This window comes from Ammodytes marinus, assembly GCF_949987685.1.
Source record: "Ammodytes marinus genome assembly, chromosome: 10".
In the NCBI taxonomy this organism is placed as follows: domain Eukaryota; kingdom Metazoa; phylum Chordata; class Actinopteri; order Uranoscopiformes; family Ammodytidae; genus Ammodytes; species Ammodytes marinus.
This window is the reverse complement of record NC_137214.1, coordinates 27,290,563-27,306,230: the sequence shown is the minus strand read 5'-3', so window position 1 is coordinate 27,306,230 and position 15,668 is coordinate 27,290,563. Positions and strand designations below refer to the sequence as shown.

General features: G+C 39.5%; 1 protein-coding gene across 2 annotated transcripts; it reads right to left on the bottom strand.

The window, feature by feature from the left end:
* Nucleotides 1-528: 528 nt before the first annotated feature.
* Nucleotides 529-15,508, bottom strand: LOC307256421 (endothelin receptor type B-like). 2 transcript variants are annotated; one of them, XM_080035367.1, is made up of 8 exons: nt 15,457-15,508; nt 8,313-8,854; nt 6,273-6,385; nt 5,720-5,924; nt 3,904-4,053; nt 3,394-3,527; nt 3,161-3,269; nt 529-2,633 (listed from the first exon to the last, which is right to left on the bottom strand). In XM_080035367.1, the coding sequence occupies exons 2-8, from the start codon at nt 8,715-8,717 to the stop codon at nt 2,490-2,492; spliced, it is 1,260 nt and encodes a 419-aa protein (XP_079891493.1). In that variant the 5' UTR covers nt 8,718-8,854; nt 15,457-15,508; the 3' UTR covers nt 529-2,489. The 2 variants fall into 2 exon arrangements, with proteins under 2 accessions (XP_079891493.1, XP_079891492.1); XM_080035366.1 differs by lacking the exon at nt 15,457-15,508 and adding an exon at nt 12,878-13,066.
* Between the last annotated feature and the right edge of the window lie 160 nt (nt 15,509-15,668).

The following is a 15,668-nucleotide window of genomic DNA, read 5'->3' as shown; positions in this document are numbered from 1 at the left end:
CATATACTTATAGCTGCCATGTGGAGTTTCCTTCTATACAAAAGTTTTGTTTACATTCACTTTTACTCAGCAAAGAGCATTGTGTTTATCCTTAAGAAAATGTTTCAAATGGATTTCCTTCCTCGGAAAAACACTGGAAAAGCTGACTTCTTTGAAGTGAGCATTGTTAAAATAAATAGATTGGCTTTACTGCTCTATTTCTGCATATCCAGGCCCCTTATCACCTTCCAATCAGTGAAAGTCAGTGACCTACTCATATCGAAATGGATGGCTTCTTTTAAAAAAAAAATCCATTTAAAATAACCTACAACACAATAAAGTGTGGATAAAGTAAAGGGGTCTAAAGCTGCCCTATATTGTGCGAAATGTTAATATGAGACTGCATCTTTAGTAACCAGAAATGACCATAAATACTTGAGCTGTAGCACTTTTATCGGTTCAGTAGATAAAAAAACAACAACACAAATGCTATAAAATAATATTTATTACTACATAATCTCAGTCAATAAGTACAGTATAAATGTAACATTTAAAACACAAGGTAAAATATTCACATTACATTATATCTTCAACCGCACATTCCTTTCTAAATGACTTCTTAGCTGGGTTGACCTTCTCTAAAGACCGTCACGTCACGGAGGATCAGGCCTTCCAAATGTAGCTTACAGACAAGGTGAAGATGGCTTCAATAGATATGAGTCACATACCACATGGTCAGCTGAGTTGAAATGTAATATCTGTCCAAAACACACACACACACACACACACACACACACACACACATTTTATAATACATACATCATGTAATTTTTTAAAAACTTCAGTATACAAACACATTGTCTGGTATCTCAGCATACATTTGGTTTCCAAAGAGGACACACTTTTCTTATCAGTTTCATATAGAAAACGCCAAATTTGTTTGATACAATATGTTGTAGCCGCGATGCACCAAGAGCCAAAAAAAACGGACCCTATCATTTGTTTCATTTTGTGCATGTGTCATCAGTGTTAAAGGAAAAACTTTGATAAAAGTATTCAAACGTAGCTTACAATGGATTGTAACACATGCAAAATGTTATAGGCTACCAAATGATAATAATAAAACCAGACAATCCATATGTGCTGTCTGGTGGAGTTAAGGTCAGAGACCCTTAGTACGAACTTTACAACCGAGCCACTGATGTCATATCCCCAATGTTTTACGGTTTATTTTATTAGGAAAACATTTCTCTTTCTGTGTCCAATAATCCTTCCATAGCCTGTGTCTCTCCCGAACATACAGTATATGTTGGTTCAAAACACACCAAATCATTCGCTCATCGTGATTTTTACTTTTCCCGGATTATGTTGAATGGAAACCATCAATATATATTTACATGATTTCTAGGATCAGTTATGTATAAAGACACATATATATATAATCGCCACTAAAAACATTCACTGCTTAGAAACACACGGCTGTACAAAATATTTTTTCTTCTTCCAAAATAGCCTCAAAATAATACGTTTTACAAAATGCTTTCCTGAAGCAACACCGACGGAGTTTGAATTGTCTGGCATGATAAGTGGATACCTCGTGTTTGGAGGACTGAACAAGCTTTTACGCAGTTTGTGATATTTACTTAGAAATATAGTGACGTAAGAAACTGCTTATACACGGTGGAATAACACACCACTTACAACCACGAGTACTGCATCATAAAAAAGAAAAAGGTACTAAAAAGGTCCGTGTAGGATGGTTGGAATCACCTGGTGTGTGTCAACAGATTCGTACACCAGCTGCCCTCTGGTTGACTATTTCCAAAGAAGCGATTATTTCCAGATAACAGATGTTATCTCGGCATGACTGTGACACATACAGTTGGGCCCATTTCTCCCTCATATGACGTCATACGTGGGTCTTTGAAGAGGTCAGTGACGCATTCAGTCTGATTGTGAGATAACTGTCTGCTAATAGAGTTTACAAAAGGCACTCAAAAAGGAATCGCACCTTAGAGGCTTTTTTTTGGCAAAAATAACTCAGGGTCACAGTTTCTCCTCCGTCTCTCCCCGTGAGGTAACAAAGCTATATAGTCATCAGTGCTGGTTTGTACATGAGGCACCAAGGCTAGATATATGATCACAGATCTGCAATATGCATGTAGATAATCCTGTAGATATATTTACATGTGGCTTTGATAAACATTCTTTATAAATGCATGGTCCACTCTCAGTCCTCTGTGGCAGTATAAACAGATGTATGAAGCATTGCTTATGTCACCACAAGTTGTTTGCAGTTAGTGTAACAGTCTGAGCAGGTAAAGTTCTGTTATATTCATCAGTTTGGGCCGGTTTCCATCTGTTGTAAGTTATTCTTGCTCCGTTTTTTTTCCTCCTCCTCACTCGGATGTGATGGACCATATGTTCCTGGGTGATGGGAGCATTGGGTTTGGCAGTAGAGGTGAGTGAAGGGAGATTGTGTGTGTGTGTGTGTGTGTGTGTGTGTGTGTTTAGGAAGAGATTGTGTATTTCTGACTGGAGCGGGAGCTGGTGGAGCGGTCTAGTCCGTTCCCGTGAAGAGAGCCCTTCCAGCGTATCGCAGAACCTCGCTCGTCCAGAGGACACGTTCTGTAGCACCAGCAGCACAGGCAGGTCTGCAACACACACACACACACAAATGTTATTGACTCTACTTCATAAAAGGTCCCATACACCGTAAAATTTAAATAGTTAAATTCAGAATTCACTAGATTTTGGAGTTTTGAGGCCAACTAAAACTCTTAAGTTGTAAGGAAAACTGCAGACATTCCAGCCAACTAATTATCATTATTATATTGTTGATAAAGCTTTTCATTCATATGTATTGTTCATGTTCATGTTTTAACACTGTTTAATGTATGAATCAACATTTTGACCAAATTAGTTTTGTTTTTTATCTGTATGGCAGAAAATAAGTTGGCACAACTATTTCTTAGTATCTAGAACTCGTAATTTTTACGAAAAAGGTACATCTTCATTACATATGTATGATCATTTATCTCAACAAAAGGTAATTAGCCTGCTCAAATACTGGCAGTTTTCCTTAAAACTTCTATTGTGGACAGTTGCCTTGAAAATGGGAGTTTTCCTAGCGTCATCATTTTTTACAATCTATTTTCAGTGCCCGTCCTTGGCCTCTTACCTGGAAGCAGTTTTTAAACTTCTGGCTGACAAAGTAGAGGGCGATGGGGTTGATGCAGGAGTTTAAGGAGGCCATGTTGATGCCGATGTAATCCATCACTAGCAGGAAGCTGGCAGAGGGGAAAGGGCAAAGTTTAGTCAGGACTTCAGGAAGTCAGAGGGGAGCTGGGAACAATGGGTTCCCATGTAGCGTGCGGTGTGTTTGCGTCACCTGCTCTGTATCTGGGTGCCTACCTGAGCAGCTCACAGCGGTTTGGGTCATTCTGGTCGTAAATTGTTTTCTTGAGAATACGGCTGAGATGTAGAGGCAGCCAGCACAGGGCAAAAATCAACACCAGGCAGAACACCGTCTTGGCCACTTCCCTCCGCTATGCACACAGAGACAAACATGGATACTGCTGAGTAGGGCAGGGTATTGACAAGGACTTTCACGATACAATATGAATCACAATACATACATAGGTCATGATATGATATATAACCATTCATTGCAATTTTTTTGTTGATATTCACTGAAAATGTATTTTATTCAAAACTTTATTTAAATTTCAAACACCAATATAAAACTTATTATCAACATCATTATTATTTAAATATTTGGAGCTGATGATACGATACAAATATAAAATATCACAATACATTCACGTGTCAAATTTTTTGGTCACAGCCCTACTGCTTAGTGCAGCCATTGCTTGGTCACGTGGGCTCTGAAGGCGAACATGACAAAGTCGTTCTCATGTTTACCTGTTTCATGTGGTCGTTGAGTGCGATCCTCATTCCTTTCTTGCGACTGAGCATCTCACAGGACATGAGTGTGTAGAAGATTCCGGTGCAGGCCAGAGGGAGGCAGAAGTAGAACCCAAACAGCCACCAGTCCTTCCCATCCTGGTAGAACTGGGAGAAGAAAAATTGCCAGTCAAAATCTTTTTTTATTTAACAATAAAATACAGTGTTGCTGGGTTTCCCTATAAACCAAAGTGTCTCTATATCTATACTGAGAGGGATTTTTTTTTTATATTATCATCTCATCTCAGCAGACTATATTTTATTCATAAAACTAAACGGTGATAGTCAAACATAATTTATTTGTTCAAAAAATTATTTTAAATATATTCTAGTACCAAAACCACAAAGCAAAACTAATTTAATTTTTGAAACAATGTGGTCCTTTGATTTGTTTGAGAGTCCAGCACGATGGCACGATAGTTTAGAATATTTTCTGAATTATTTTATTTAAATGTCACTAGTTGTTCAAAAGCAATATGTTTCCAGTTGAGCAGCATGACGTGTTGTGACAGGTGGTTCTGGACTGAAGTAGAATAAAGAGAGTTTTACACACTTCTAAAGCCATCGATAATATGTTATATTAGTATCAGACTTGTTTTGGTTTGGCACCAATACTTCCCTTTGTAGCGTTTTTATTTTATGCTTTTGTGATAAAGTTTGATTTGGGTGAGTTAAGGACATTTTCTCAATCAGGTCCAAAAGCTTCTGAAAACAATCCACCAGCACGGGCTGAATTATGTCTTATTTTATTAGAGACATCAAGTTCAAATTACAGTTCGCTGATTAGAAATGATGGATCACGCAGGAAAAGACAAAGGCGCTTTGTGCTTTATGTCCACAGTGTCCTGAAATCCCCTCCGACTGCTCTGGTTCAAATGAGGCCTTCACATATAAACCTCGCTGCAGCTGTATGAACGGACCATGAATATTATGAGGAACACATCATATTCTGGTGATTTTCATGCAGCGTTTATGTATTGTTATTATGAATCACTAATTCTTTGTTGGGCAGAGACTGAAAAACAGTTGAAAAATTCCTGAGTGAACCATCATGTCCTCATTTGTGCTTGAACATAACATCAGGTGCAGGTTGAACTGAAAATCTTTTTGTTTCTTCCTAACGTTTCCCTTAAGAGCAGGATCTTAATATGTGTTCAGGATATTTTGACCATATGCCTGTGGAGAAATAATGACAACATAAGGTGCGATCCCTGTCAAACATTTTGAATTGATATATTCCTACAATCTATGCCAAGCGAAAGTTATTCGAATCATGTTTCCGTGTACGTATCCAGCTGTTGGACATTTTTAAAGGCGCAGTGTGTAATATCTGAGTATCTACATGTGTAACGCTACCTTGCTAACCCCTCCCTTTGGGTGAATTTACAGAAGCTACAGTGGCCTTCAAGGAAGCATTACTAAAGATGGCATCATCCTCCACTGCCTCAAGTCTTTCCACCATATCAAGACAAGTGATGAGGTGAAGATGTATTTAGTTATTTTTTCTATAGTATTCTTTCCTTGTCTTCCAACAGGTAGGCCTACATTTCCGGCGGACACCCAATAAAAACACGTAAGGACTTTATGCTACTGTAGAAACATGGTGATGCAACATGGCGGCCTGCACCGCTCCTATGAAGATATTAATCAATCTTTCTTTGGTAATACATTTACTTTACTTTTTAAATTTTCACCATGAACATTTACAAACAGACATTGTAAATACTTCTTCCATCATTGCCAACAGATTACACCCATCTAACCAAGTTCTTACCCTCATAAAGCTGGTGGTCTGCTCTGGATGCAGCAGACACACGCGCAGCTTGTTTCCTCTGTAGGACATCTCAAGCATGTCGAAGGCCAGCGCCTCGGGCACTGCCAGCACCACGGCCAGCAGCCAGATCAGAGTCACCTCCACAGCCTTCCACAGAGGGATGCCCATGCCCTTCACCCTGCTCCACGACGTCACCGCATGGTAGCTATGCAAACACACATATACATGTATGGGTTAACCTAAAAACTAAGAATATCAATACATTAAAAAAAAGTGAAATTAATCTAAAATAAACACACTTTTTAGAAGATTGAGACTTCTGTATTATACATTTTTAGGTTGGTTTTATGTAATATTTTGAGATACTGGATTTTTTATTTCATAATCATCAAAATTAAAGAAAGGCCTGACATATTTCACTTTGTGTAATGAATCTAGAATATATTTACATTATTAGGTAAGTAAATGAACAAACCTAATTCACAATATATGTATCAGCTGCTTTCGGCACTAGTGTTTTTCATGTGTTTGTGCGTAGCAGAAGTCTACTTACCGGTCAATGCTCAGGGCACACAGGCTTAGGACGGTGATCCCCACTGAAGCCTTCTGGATGAACGGCATCAACTTACAGATGTAAACGCCAAACGGCCAGTCCTCGGCTATTAGCTGCAGGGAAATATAATGGGAGGCAGACAGACTGTAATGAGAGGAATTTAGCAGGTGGCACCTGTATAAACACATGGACAGACCTCTTTAAAGGTTTGTTTAAAGGCACATCCAGACTCAGTTTTAAATACATTATTCCTAAAGCGGTCATAGGCCAAAAGCAACATGAATCTGTTCTTCCTCACAATGCATGTCATTCTCCCAGGGGTAAATCAGTAGAATTAGTTTGGCGGCAGGTCCGTGTCAACATCCAATCAGGTTACACATTCTCATTGTCTAGGTCTGCTCTGTGCTTCACAGTCACTTGAAGAAAGAAATGTATCGTTTATTATTTTGCCCGTAACTCGAGGTTTTATGACCTTCCACATTTCAACACCCCGCCTGGTTTAATCAGCAGGTCCTGTTTCTCGTTACCATTTAGAATTTATTTTTCTCTTATCATCTTCAACATGACAGGACAGAAAAGCAGGACATCTAAGACAATGAAAATATATAAATCTGACTATTTCTTAGTTTTGCCTGGTATTTGTGCAGCATAGCTTTCCAGTTTACACATAGGCTGTGTTCCAAATCGTATAGTCTTTCTTTGAACAATACTGCAGCTGTCTATGAAAAGTACCTAGTTTGAATGTAGTATGCATACAATTGGGACATACTCATACTTGACTCTTTTGCCTGTATATCTGTTGCATTGCTGTTTTTTTTCTTACGCGTAGGCTTAGTCATTGTGACATTATTTTTAGCTGTGCAGTGGACTGCGGGTCAGAACTGCCCAAAAAGCATTCTGGTTTTCTAATCAAGAAATTGCGACCTATAGCATACTGCATTTGACTTCATGAATTTGGATATCCTACATCTTTCTACCACACTAAATACTAAGGATGTAGCCTATGTGTACTATGGGAGTTGCATTGCATTAACGCCCAAACCTGCTGGATGTTTTCACTTCACACACACGTTTCCCACAAGTGCATTGTTTTTTCCTTAAAATCCCAACACTCAATTCTTTACAGACTTTTGCATCTGGTTATTGAGTTGTTTGGTTTTTAATGAACCCTCGTAGTGTAGGCAGACAAGTATGCAGGGTGAGTTGTAAAAAGGAAATTAAGAAAACCACACAAAACAAACTGATTGCAGAGAAAAAACCACGGCAATTAACTTGCCACTAACCACAGACCACCACAGGATGTGCCCAGAAATTACATTGCAAACAAATCATCCAAAACTGTGTAAAAAGTTCAGTGCTGGCAACTTGCCTTTGATTAAAGCCGCACCAAATTAGACACAGAATCAGAGATGGGCAATAAACTGGAGTCATTTGAAGCAAATTGTTTTCAAAATGCCAGAATTGTTGAAGCCAGATTTCATGCCATGCACAAAAAGCTGCATCATAAAAAAAAATGTATTGAGCAAATCGATTGGCTTATAACCATGAGATGTTGGTATACGTTTCAAAGAGTTGTATATCTTTGAACTAAAGATGTGGGAGAGAAAATTGTTCACATACTTTACAACAAACAAAATAAATACTTAAAGGTGGAGTCAGCAATTCTGGAGAACGTTTGTTGTCAAAACACCTTTTGTGAAAATCATTGAATATCTCCCTTGACTTGACTGGGTGTGAGCAGAAAAAAAGCTGGTGTTAATACACAGCCTAGGCTCTGTAAACTGTGATATGAACAAAGGGTTTGTAAACAAAGGAGGCTCACCGTAGCTAGCAACTTTCCTGTTTACAGAGCCTGGCTGTTTATTTATTAACACCAGATTTTTTTTCAGTGCACACATAATACGGACCAGTATCGGGTCATCATAAGATATTGGATATACGAATTTGACAAAAAGTGATTTTGACAACTAACATTCTCCAGTATCGCTGACTCCACCTTTAAAACAAATACTATCAGACACAAAGGGTTAACATGCTCACCTTAAACACATTGATGGGGATGGCGATGATGATGTATAGCAGGTCCCCCAATGCCAGGCTGCCTATCAAGACGTTTGGTCCGTTCCTCATACACTTGTTCTTGTATATGATCCTGAGCAGTGCCGAGTTTCCGATGATCCCCACCACGAAAATCAGGCAGGAGACGACGGTGTTGACGTACTTGAAGGCGTTCTTGATCACCGTGGGCTTTACACACATGGGGGGGAAGGCTCCCCGCGGTCTGGGCGGCTGCACGGGCGGAACTGGGACGTTGGAGGCGTTTATTTTGGACAGTTCTGAAGCTTCGGAGTCACGAACGAACCGAGATGATGCTCTGACCTCCAGTGTTAGGGTAAGGACCACCAGGAGACACATCACAGCCCCGGCCCTCATCCTGGCGCTCATAGCAGGACGTTCCACTCACTCAAAGGCTTACAGAGGTCACACACATACACACATACAGGCACACGCACACACTCTCTCACATCCACACATGGGGCCCTCGCTCCAAGCCGGGAAGTGTCAGTGTGAGCCAGTGAGTCCTGCAGAGAAAGCAAATAAACCATCAGATTATATACACACACAAGCAGCTCAAAGAATATATCACCAAGAGGTTTATGGTCCCAAGAGGAAGAATGCATATGCCTGTGGTGACAATCTGATTTTACTATATATATCCCCCAGCAGGACAAAGTATACACTTATCCTGTGATATACAGTTTGTCAACATCTACTGAATGGAAAGACACAGATATTTTCACATTCACAGTGTGGGGGAATAATGCACTACATGTAGTTTGACTACATTTTGCAGTAGATTGCTCTAGTCCAACTGTATTTATATTTGCATTGTGATTTAACTAAAACAACACCTACAAACATGTTTGGGCTATAAAAGGAAATACATTTTAATCAAGTAAGCTTTAGATAACCAAAGCAGCCTGCCCAACACTGGACATTAATGTCTCCCTCAGGATGAACTGGGGCGACTTTGTTGGTCATCTAGCGCCATCGTCAGGTCACAATGTTTATTTGTTTTGTGTTTTTGCTCAGCCTCGGCCGTGTCCATCGTTTAAATGTCAACAAGCAAACATGCTCAACTAATACACATAATAGCATTAAGAGCCTAGTAATGCTGTAGACTATTTTGTCTTGTCCATTTATTGAGTTAATTGTTTGTTGATGAAGTGAGGGAGTCCATACATCAGGGAGATCAGCTTACTTCTTCAGCCCGATCCTACTCTTTGTAGGACAGGTTATTAAGTTTTGATAACACACAGTTCATGCAAACAGAGCAAAGTTTTGATCATTATTCATGAGAAAAATGTTCCAAGGTAAACATGTGTTGAAATACTTATGACTGGGATATATTTTGGTAAAATCACATAAGATAGCATAAGCACATTAGGAATATGTACTTGTGTAAGTGTATTTTTTGTGTGTGTGTGTGTGTGTTTGTCACAGAGGTACTCTCTGTCTGTTGCACAAAGACCCTTGCACGGCCCTGAGCCTCTAAAGACTCATGTGTACCATCCAGAATGCCCTGTGGCGTCGCTCAGATAAATAGGCGTATTGACCATATCCGCTATCAGGGCCCGCAATCTCACACACTCTGTCTCTCTGTCTCTCTGTCTCTCGCTCACACACACACACACACACACACACACACGCACGCACGCAGGCACGCACGCAGGCACACGCATGCACACGCATGCACACGCATGCACAATCTCTCCATCTCTAAGTGGATGTGCAGACCTCTTGACCGCACACACACACACACACACACACACACACACACACACACACACTCACACACACACACACACACACACACACACACACACACACACACACACACACACAAGGAATGGAATCCCTTTTTATAAAATGTGGTCATGGCCTTGTGTTGTACAACATGGTGCCTCATTAGGCCGTGTTAGAGCAGGGCTGTCTGATCAAATTAGAAAGCTGCGTTTTAATTGGTCTGATCTCCTTAATCTAACAGAGTTTTACTTTACAAACATCCGACTGTTAGCCTCACTGGCTTAACATCTTAAAAGAAAACGAAGTGGAAAAGTTGGCAATCAGTGAAGATAAAGTGGAGGGGTTACTAGCACACAAACTTCAAAACGTGTGTTTGTGTGTGGGAAGAGAGGGCAGGAAGAGTAAGGAAAAGTGTTAAAAGAGCGAGAGAGAGAGAGAGAGAGAGAGTGTGTGTGTGTGTGTGTGTGTCTGTATTGTATGAGTGCTGAAAAAAAAGTTTTGTGTTGATACACAGCCGGGGCACTGTAAACAGCATTTTGCTAGTGGCCCCCTTTTAGTTTACATACCCTCAGTATACATACCATTTTATAAAACCTAGGCTGTGTAATAGCACTCAATTTCATTCAGCTAATACACAGTACGGACAGGTAGCGGATCGTGCGGAGATATTCACTGATTTTGAAAAGTAAGCATTCTCCATAATCAACAAAATTTCATGAAATAAAAAGAGAAAAAACAAAATGTGATTTTCATCTGGAGCTCGTAAAATGTAATAGCTTAATGTGATCATTTATATCTTGCAGGCTGCTTCACATTTGGTATCCAGGTCAAAACATTACTCAGAATGTTTGCCAGATCATGAAACCTGATTGATTTTATGAAGCAAAAGTTTTTTTCATCAAAATGAAACATATCTTGCAGGTGTTTGGCTCCAGTGGTGGAGGAAGAAGACAGATCCTTTAGCAAAAGTATCTCTACCACATTGCCTAAATACTCCACTACATATAAAATCCTTGCAATTAAAATCCCACTCAAGTGTATGTAATTCAACTATAACTAGCAAAATGGAAATCATTTATGAAAAGAAAAAATTACACCTAAGGGCTGGGCGCCTCTTAAAGGGCCCCAGAGGACTCTGAAGGATCCTGATGTGAAATATTGCAGGATTTTTACATCTTTGAGACTCATTTTCCCCTTTAAAGCTATCTCATGGATTCGTTTCAACAGTAATTGAACCACGTGAGAAGTTGTCTCTTTGTTGAAGCTGATAACAACTTATAGACAATTGTAACAAAACAATGGGCCCCAATTAGATTGCAAACGATAAAAGGATGGGAAGGACTGCCCTAAGCCTTAACAATATTTTCTATTTTATAAGCTAAATCTGTAAAAAAAAAAAAATTAAAATGACTATAAGACTAAAAAGTACCATACTTCTCTCTGAAATGTGGTGGAATAGAAATTTAAAGTAGGCTAGCATTAAACGCAAATACCTCAAGTACAGCACTTGAAAAGATAAAAATGTACTAAGTTACATTCCACCTCTGTTTATTTTGATAAAACCATGAAAACAAGGACACAACTGCACAAACATCTGTATACCAAACACAATATTCTCCTGCAACAGATGCTGATCACTATGTTGTCGGTGTAACTTCAGTGTTGATTCAGCCCTGTGGCTTATTATTTGATTTTCTGGGGGGTTGTGTTGACATTGCAAGGTGTTCCTGTTATTTTGTCTAAATATATCTGCACTTCGGAATAAATGGAACAACTGTCGGTCATAACAGGAATGGGGTGGGGGATTAAAAAAAAGTGAAAAAAATAACAGCTGCACTGCACCTTCATTCAAGGATGTGGCAGTTAAAATTTACAGCCTCTATTGTATAATCGCGAAATACGATTTTGTTGCCAGTTCCCCCGAGTTTAGTGGTCTCCTAAATGATAGGATCCAATAAATCCCTTTATACATGAGAAAAGCCAGTCACATAGTTTTTAATTCGCTCATTCAAAATATGTTATTCAACACTAAATATTGTTTATGGTATATGCCAGATGTTATAGCAGAGGCCACCATAAGAGCTGTACATATAACGGCAGGTCGTTATTGAAAGACTTGTGCAAACTGTGGATAGATTTAGCTGTGACGACCCGAAACAGCAACAACAAAGCAAACCTAGGCCTATATATTAATGAAATATGGAACCAAATGAAAACTAAATTGCCAGCATAGGAGGGCATCTATAGGCCCCTCCAACCCAACACACACGAGTTTATAAAACCCTCCACACTTCCAGAAAGACAGACTGAATGCGGTCAAGTAAAAAAATAAAAAAGATAAAAAAAAATCCCGTTGTGCGAAAACAAAATGTAAAGAAATTTGACATGCAAACCATAATAACTGACCCGGCACTGCTCATTTTTTTTTTTTTTATATATTTGAATTTAAACACATTTGTGAGATTGTTAACCATATCGATAGATAGATAGATAGATAGATAGATAGATAGATAGATAGATAGATAGATAGATAGATAGATAGATAGATAGATAGATAGATAGATAGATAAATAATTGTCATGCTACATAAAGTTTATAGCCTACAAAGTTAATACATACATAAAGTCAGGTTGTAATGTTAAGAATTAATTTATCAAAAGTGGCGCAGTCACCAAAGTCATGTGGTTGTGTTTACTTCCACACCAAGTTAGAGTCAGGAGTGAAATTGTTTTGCTACTTAAAATTACGCACGAGGTTTAATCAAATCTCGGTCGATGACGTTAACATTTTCAACTTACCTTGCCGTAGTACTGTGCTGCGTTGTGGTCAAAAAGGCCAAAACGTTTCCCTATCAGTATTCCAGCAGAATTCCCACTTATTGGCCTGATATGCTTATTTTTCCTGAATGAAGGCGATCAGTTTGGCAGATTCCAACAGTGATAGTTCACGCGGCGTCCAGTGTGTACCACCGTGCGCGCGTCAGGTTCCTTCGCTCCACTCTGACGCGCCGTGGGACGGTGCGGGCTTTTATAGGCACGAGCCCGGAGGCTGCAGAGACAACCAATCACGTCACAGACACGAGCATCCTTCCCTCTCCGCTGCCTAGACACGACTTAACAACAGCATTTGTCTCACTATATACGATGTTGTCTTTTTATGGTGTGTATGTCCTGCTAAAAGTTTGATATAAATTATGAAAGAATAATACATTCTATAAATTCGATTAAATAAAAATGTACAGAATGACAAAGATAACAGTGCATGGAAAGGCAAAACATATCCAGTGTGCTTATTTGAATGTTCCACCTACATAATTTAAAAATGTCATTACATTAAGCTTATACTTTTCCTGAAAATGTGCAAAGCGTCATAACTTTCGGTATATTACCAAACGGAAGTCGATAGCTTTGTAAGTTGGTGTGAGGAAGCCCACTTGATTCTTAATATTGATTAGAGGAAGGAGCTCATTATTGATTTTAGAAAGAAAAAAGCACAGGCAACCCCCATCCTCATTAGGGGACAGTCAGTTGAGGTGGTCCCCTCGTACAAATATCTCAGTGTGCATCTGGACAGTACGCTTGACTGGAAAGTGAACACCAGTGTCATTTAAAAAAAAAGCCCAGTCCAGATTGTTTTTTTTTAAGGACACTCGGGTAATTTGAAATCAGCAGATCACTTCTTAATGTTTGTTTTATCACGGTATTGTTGCAAGTGTCCTTTTTTATGCTGTTGTTTGTTGGGGTGGCAGACTGACAGTAGAGGACAGGAACAGGGTCAACAAACTAATAAAAAAGGCAGGATCCATTATTGGTATGAGCCCTGATTCTCTGGAGGTCATCACAGAGCAGAGAACCAGGAGGAAGCTCAGGACTGTTCTGTCACATGACGATCACCCCCTGCACTGCACTTTTGTTAGAAGTGGCAGGAGCGAACGTCTCCTGTTACCGAGATGCTCTACAGAGAGATTCAGGAGGTCTTTTGTTCCTGCTGCAGCTAAGCTTTTTAATCATGACTGCTGATTTGATTTGATTTCTGCACATTGCTCATTTGCACATCATGATATTGTTATATTGTTATTTATTCCCTTTTTTTAACCTTCTATTTTTACTATGGTAGTGGACCACACTCCCCCTGTGACTATGCTTGTTTTATGTTGTTACTGTATTCCTGTGTTGTATGTTGTACAGACTACGGTGGCAAACCAGTTTCCCCATTGGGGATCAATAAAGTAAATCCAATCCAATCCAATATTCCCAGAACTTTATCAACAATGAAATGTTTGTTCGCCCACTGACCTACATATTCTACTCTATACAGTGTAGATGAAAGAGGATGTGTCCTCATGACGCACTTCAAAGCTTCACTACAGGTCTTTGTGTCATGGGAATGGTTGAGCCGCCAGTCTTTCCCCCTGCAGGATCTTTCTCCAAAAAACACAAGACACACACACTCCCCGACATATGCTGCCCATAGGCACTTTTACATGAACTGGTCAGGTACATGTTGGCTCAGATTCACTTCAGTAAGAGTTGACATGTTCACTCAACATTATTGAAAAAGAAAATGCATTTTCCAAAACATGTAGTTTGTCATATTGCTGAATGTTATGCCATCATCATGACATATTACTGATTAACTGATCCAACCATATAAAGCACGTGACAGGCTTAGCAAAGCTCGTGTCACCAACTGCAACAAATCAGTTGTTTCCGGCTGATGACACAATTAACAAATGTAACACAGAAGAGCTACACTTTTGTTCTACTGCATTAAATAACAATGTGAATACAGGATGTTTCACTTGTAGAGTGGCCTTATTGTCATTTTATAAATATCGATCAAATCATAAACATAAACTGGCAAACCATTTGCAACAATACATTCTCCATGTCACTCAACTCTTATACCGAACTCATTCAGTACAAATTCACACACAGGGCACACATCACCACCCACAAAATGCACTGTCTATATGGCTTTCACCGGCAGCACCTGCACACACACACACACACACACACACACACACACACACACACACACACACTGCCTCCCTACAATAGACAATCACTGGCAATCTGGCCGTGTCCACTTGTCAGGCGCTTTCGGTCGGAGGTCATGGGAAAGCTGTCAGATCCTGAGCCTGACCATCCCTTTCTCCCTCCTCCATGGCTATTTTAAACAATCTGTCCTCCCTAAATTTAGGGTAATTTACCACATCTACAAATTGTCTTTCTCATAACAAACTATAGACACCAATACTATCTTCCTCAACTGGTGAGACGGATCAAAACTCTCAATGAACTTTTGGCTTAATCAAACTGACCATGCAAATGTGGAACAGCTCACATTATCAATAACATACTATACAATGGCTTACTATGAAACCCTGGTCTCGTCTCCTGCTGTATATCCAGAGCTCATTCCTCTTCACAAATCCCCAGCAAGACAATCAAAATGTCGACACAGTAAAACAACAAAATATTGCTACTGACTTCTCTCTCCCCCCTCCCCCCTTCTACTCCTCCTCTTCTCTTTTGCGTTTTATTTCTATCTTTCTCTTAGTATGTTTTTTTAATATTCTTCCAAATA

What these genes read in the sequence shown, in the direction of transcription:
- LOC307256421 (XM_080035367.1), bottom strand. Translation starts at nt 8,717, where the DNA reads ATGAGCGCCAGGATGAGGGCCGGGGCTGTGATGTGTCTCCTGGTGGTC. An exon ending in TCAACGACCACATGAAACAG is followed by an intron (nt 3,528 to 3,903) that starts GTAAACATGAGA and finishes CTGTGTGCATAG; the next exon opens with CGGAGGGAAGTGGCCAAGAC. An exon ending in AGTTTAAAAACTGCTTCCAG is followed by an intron (nt 2,634 to 3,160) that starts GTAAGAGGCCAA and finishes TGTGTGTTGCAG; the next exon opens with ACCTGCCTGTGCTGCTGGTG.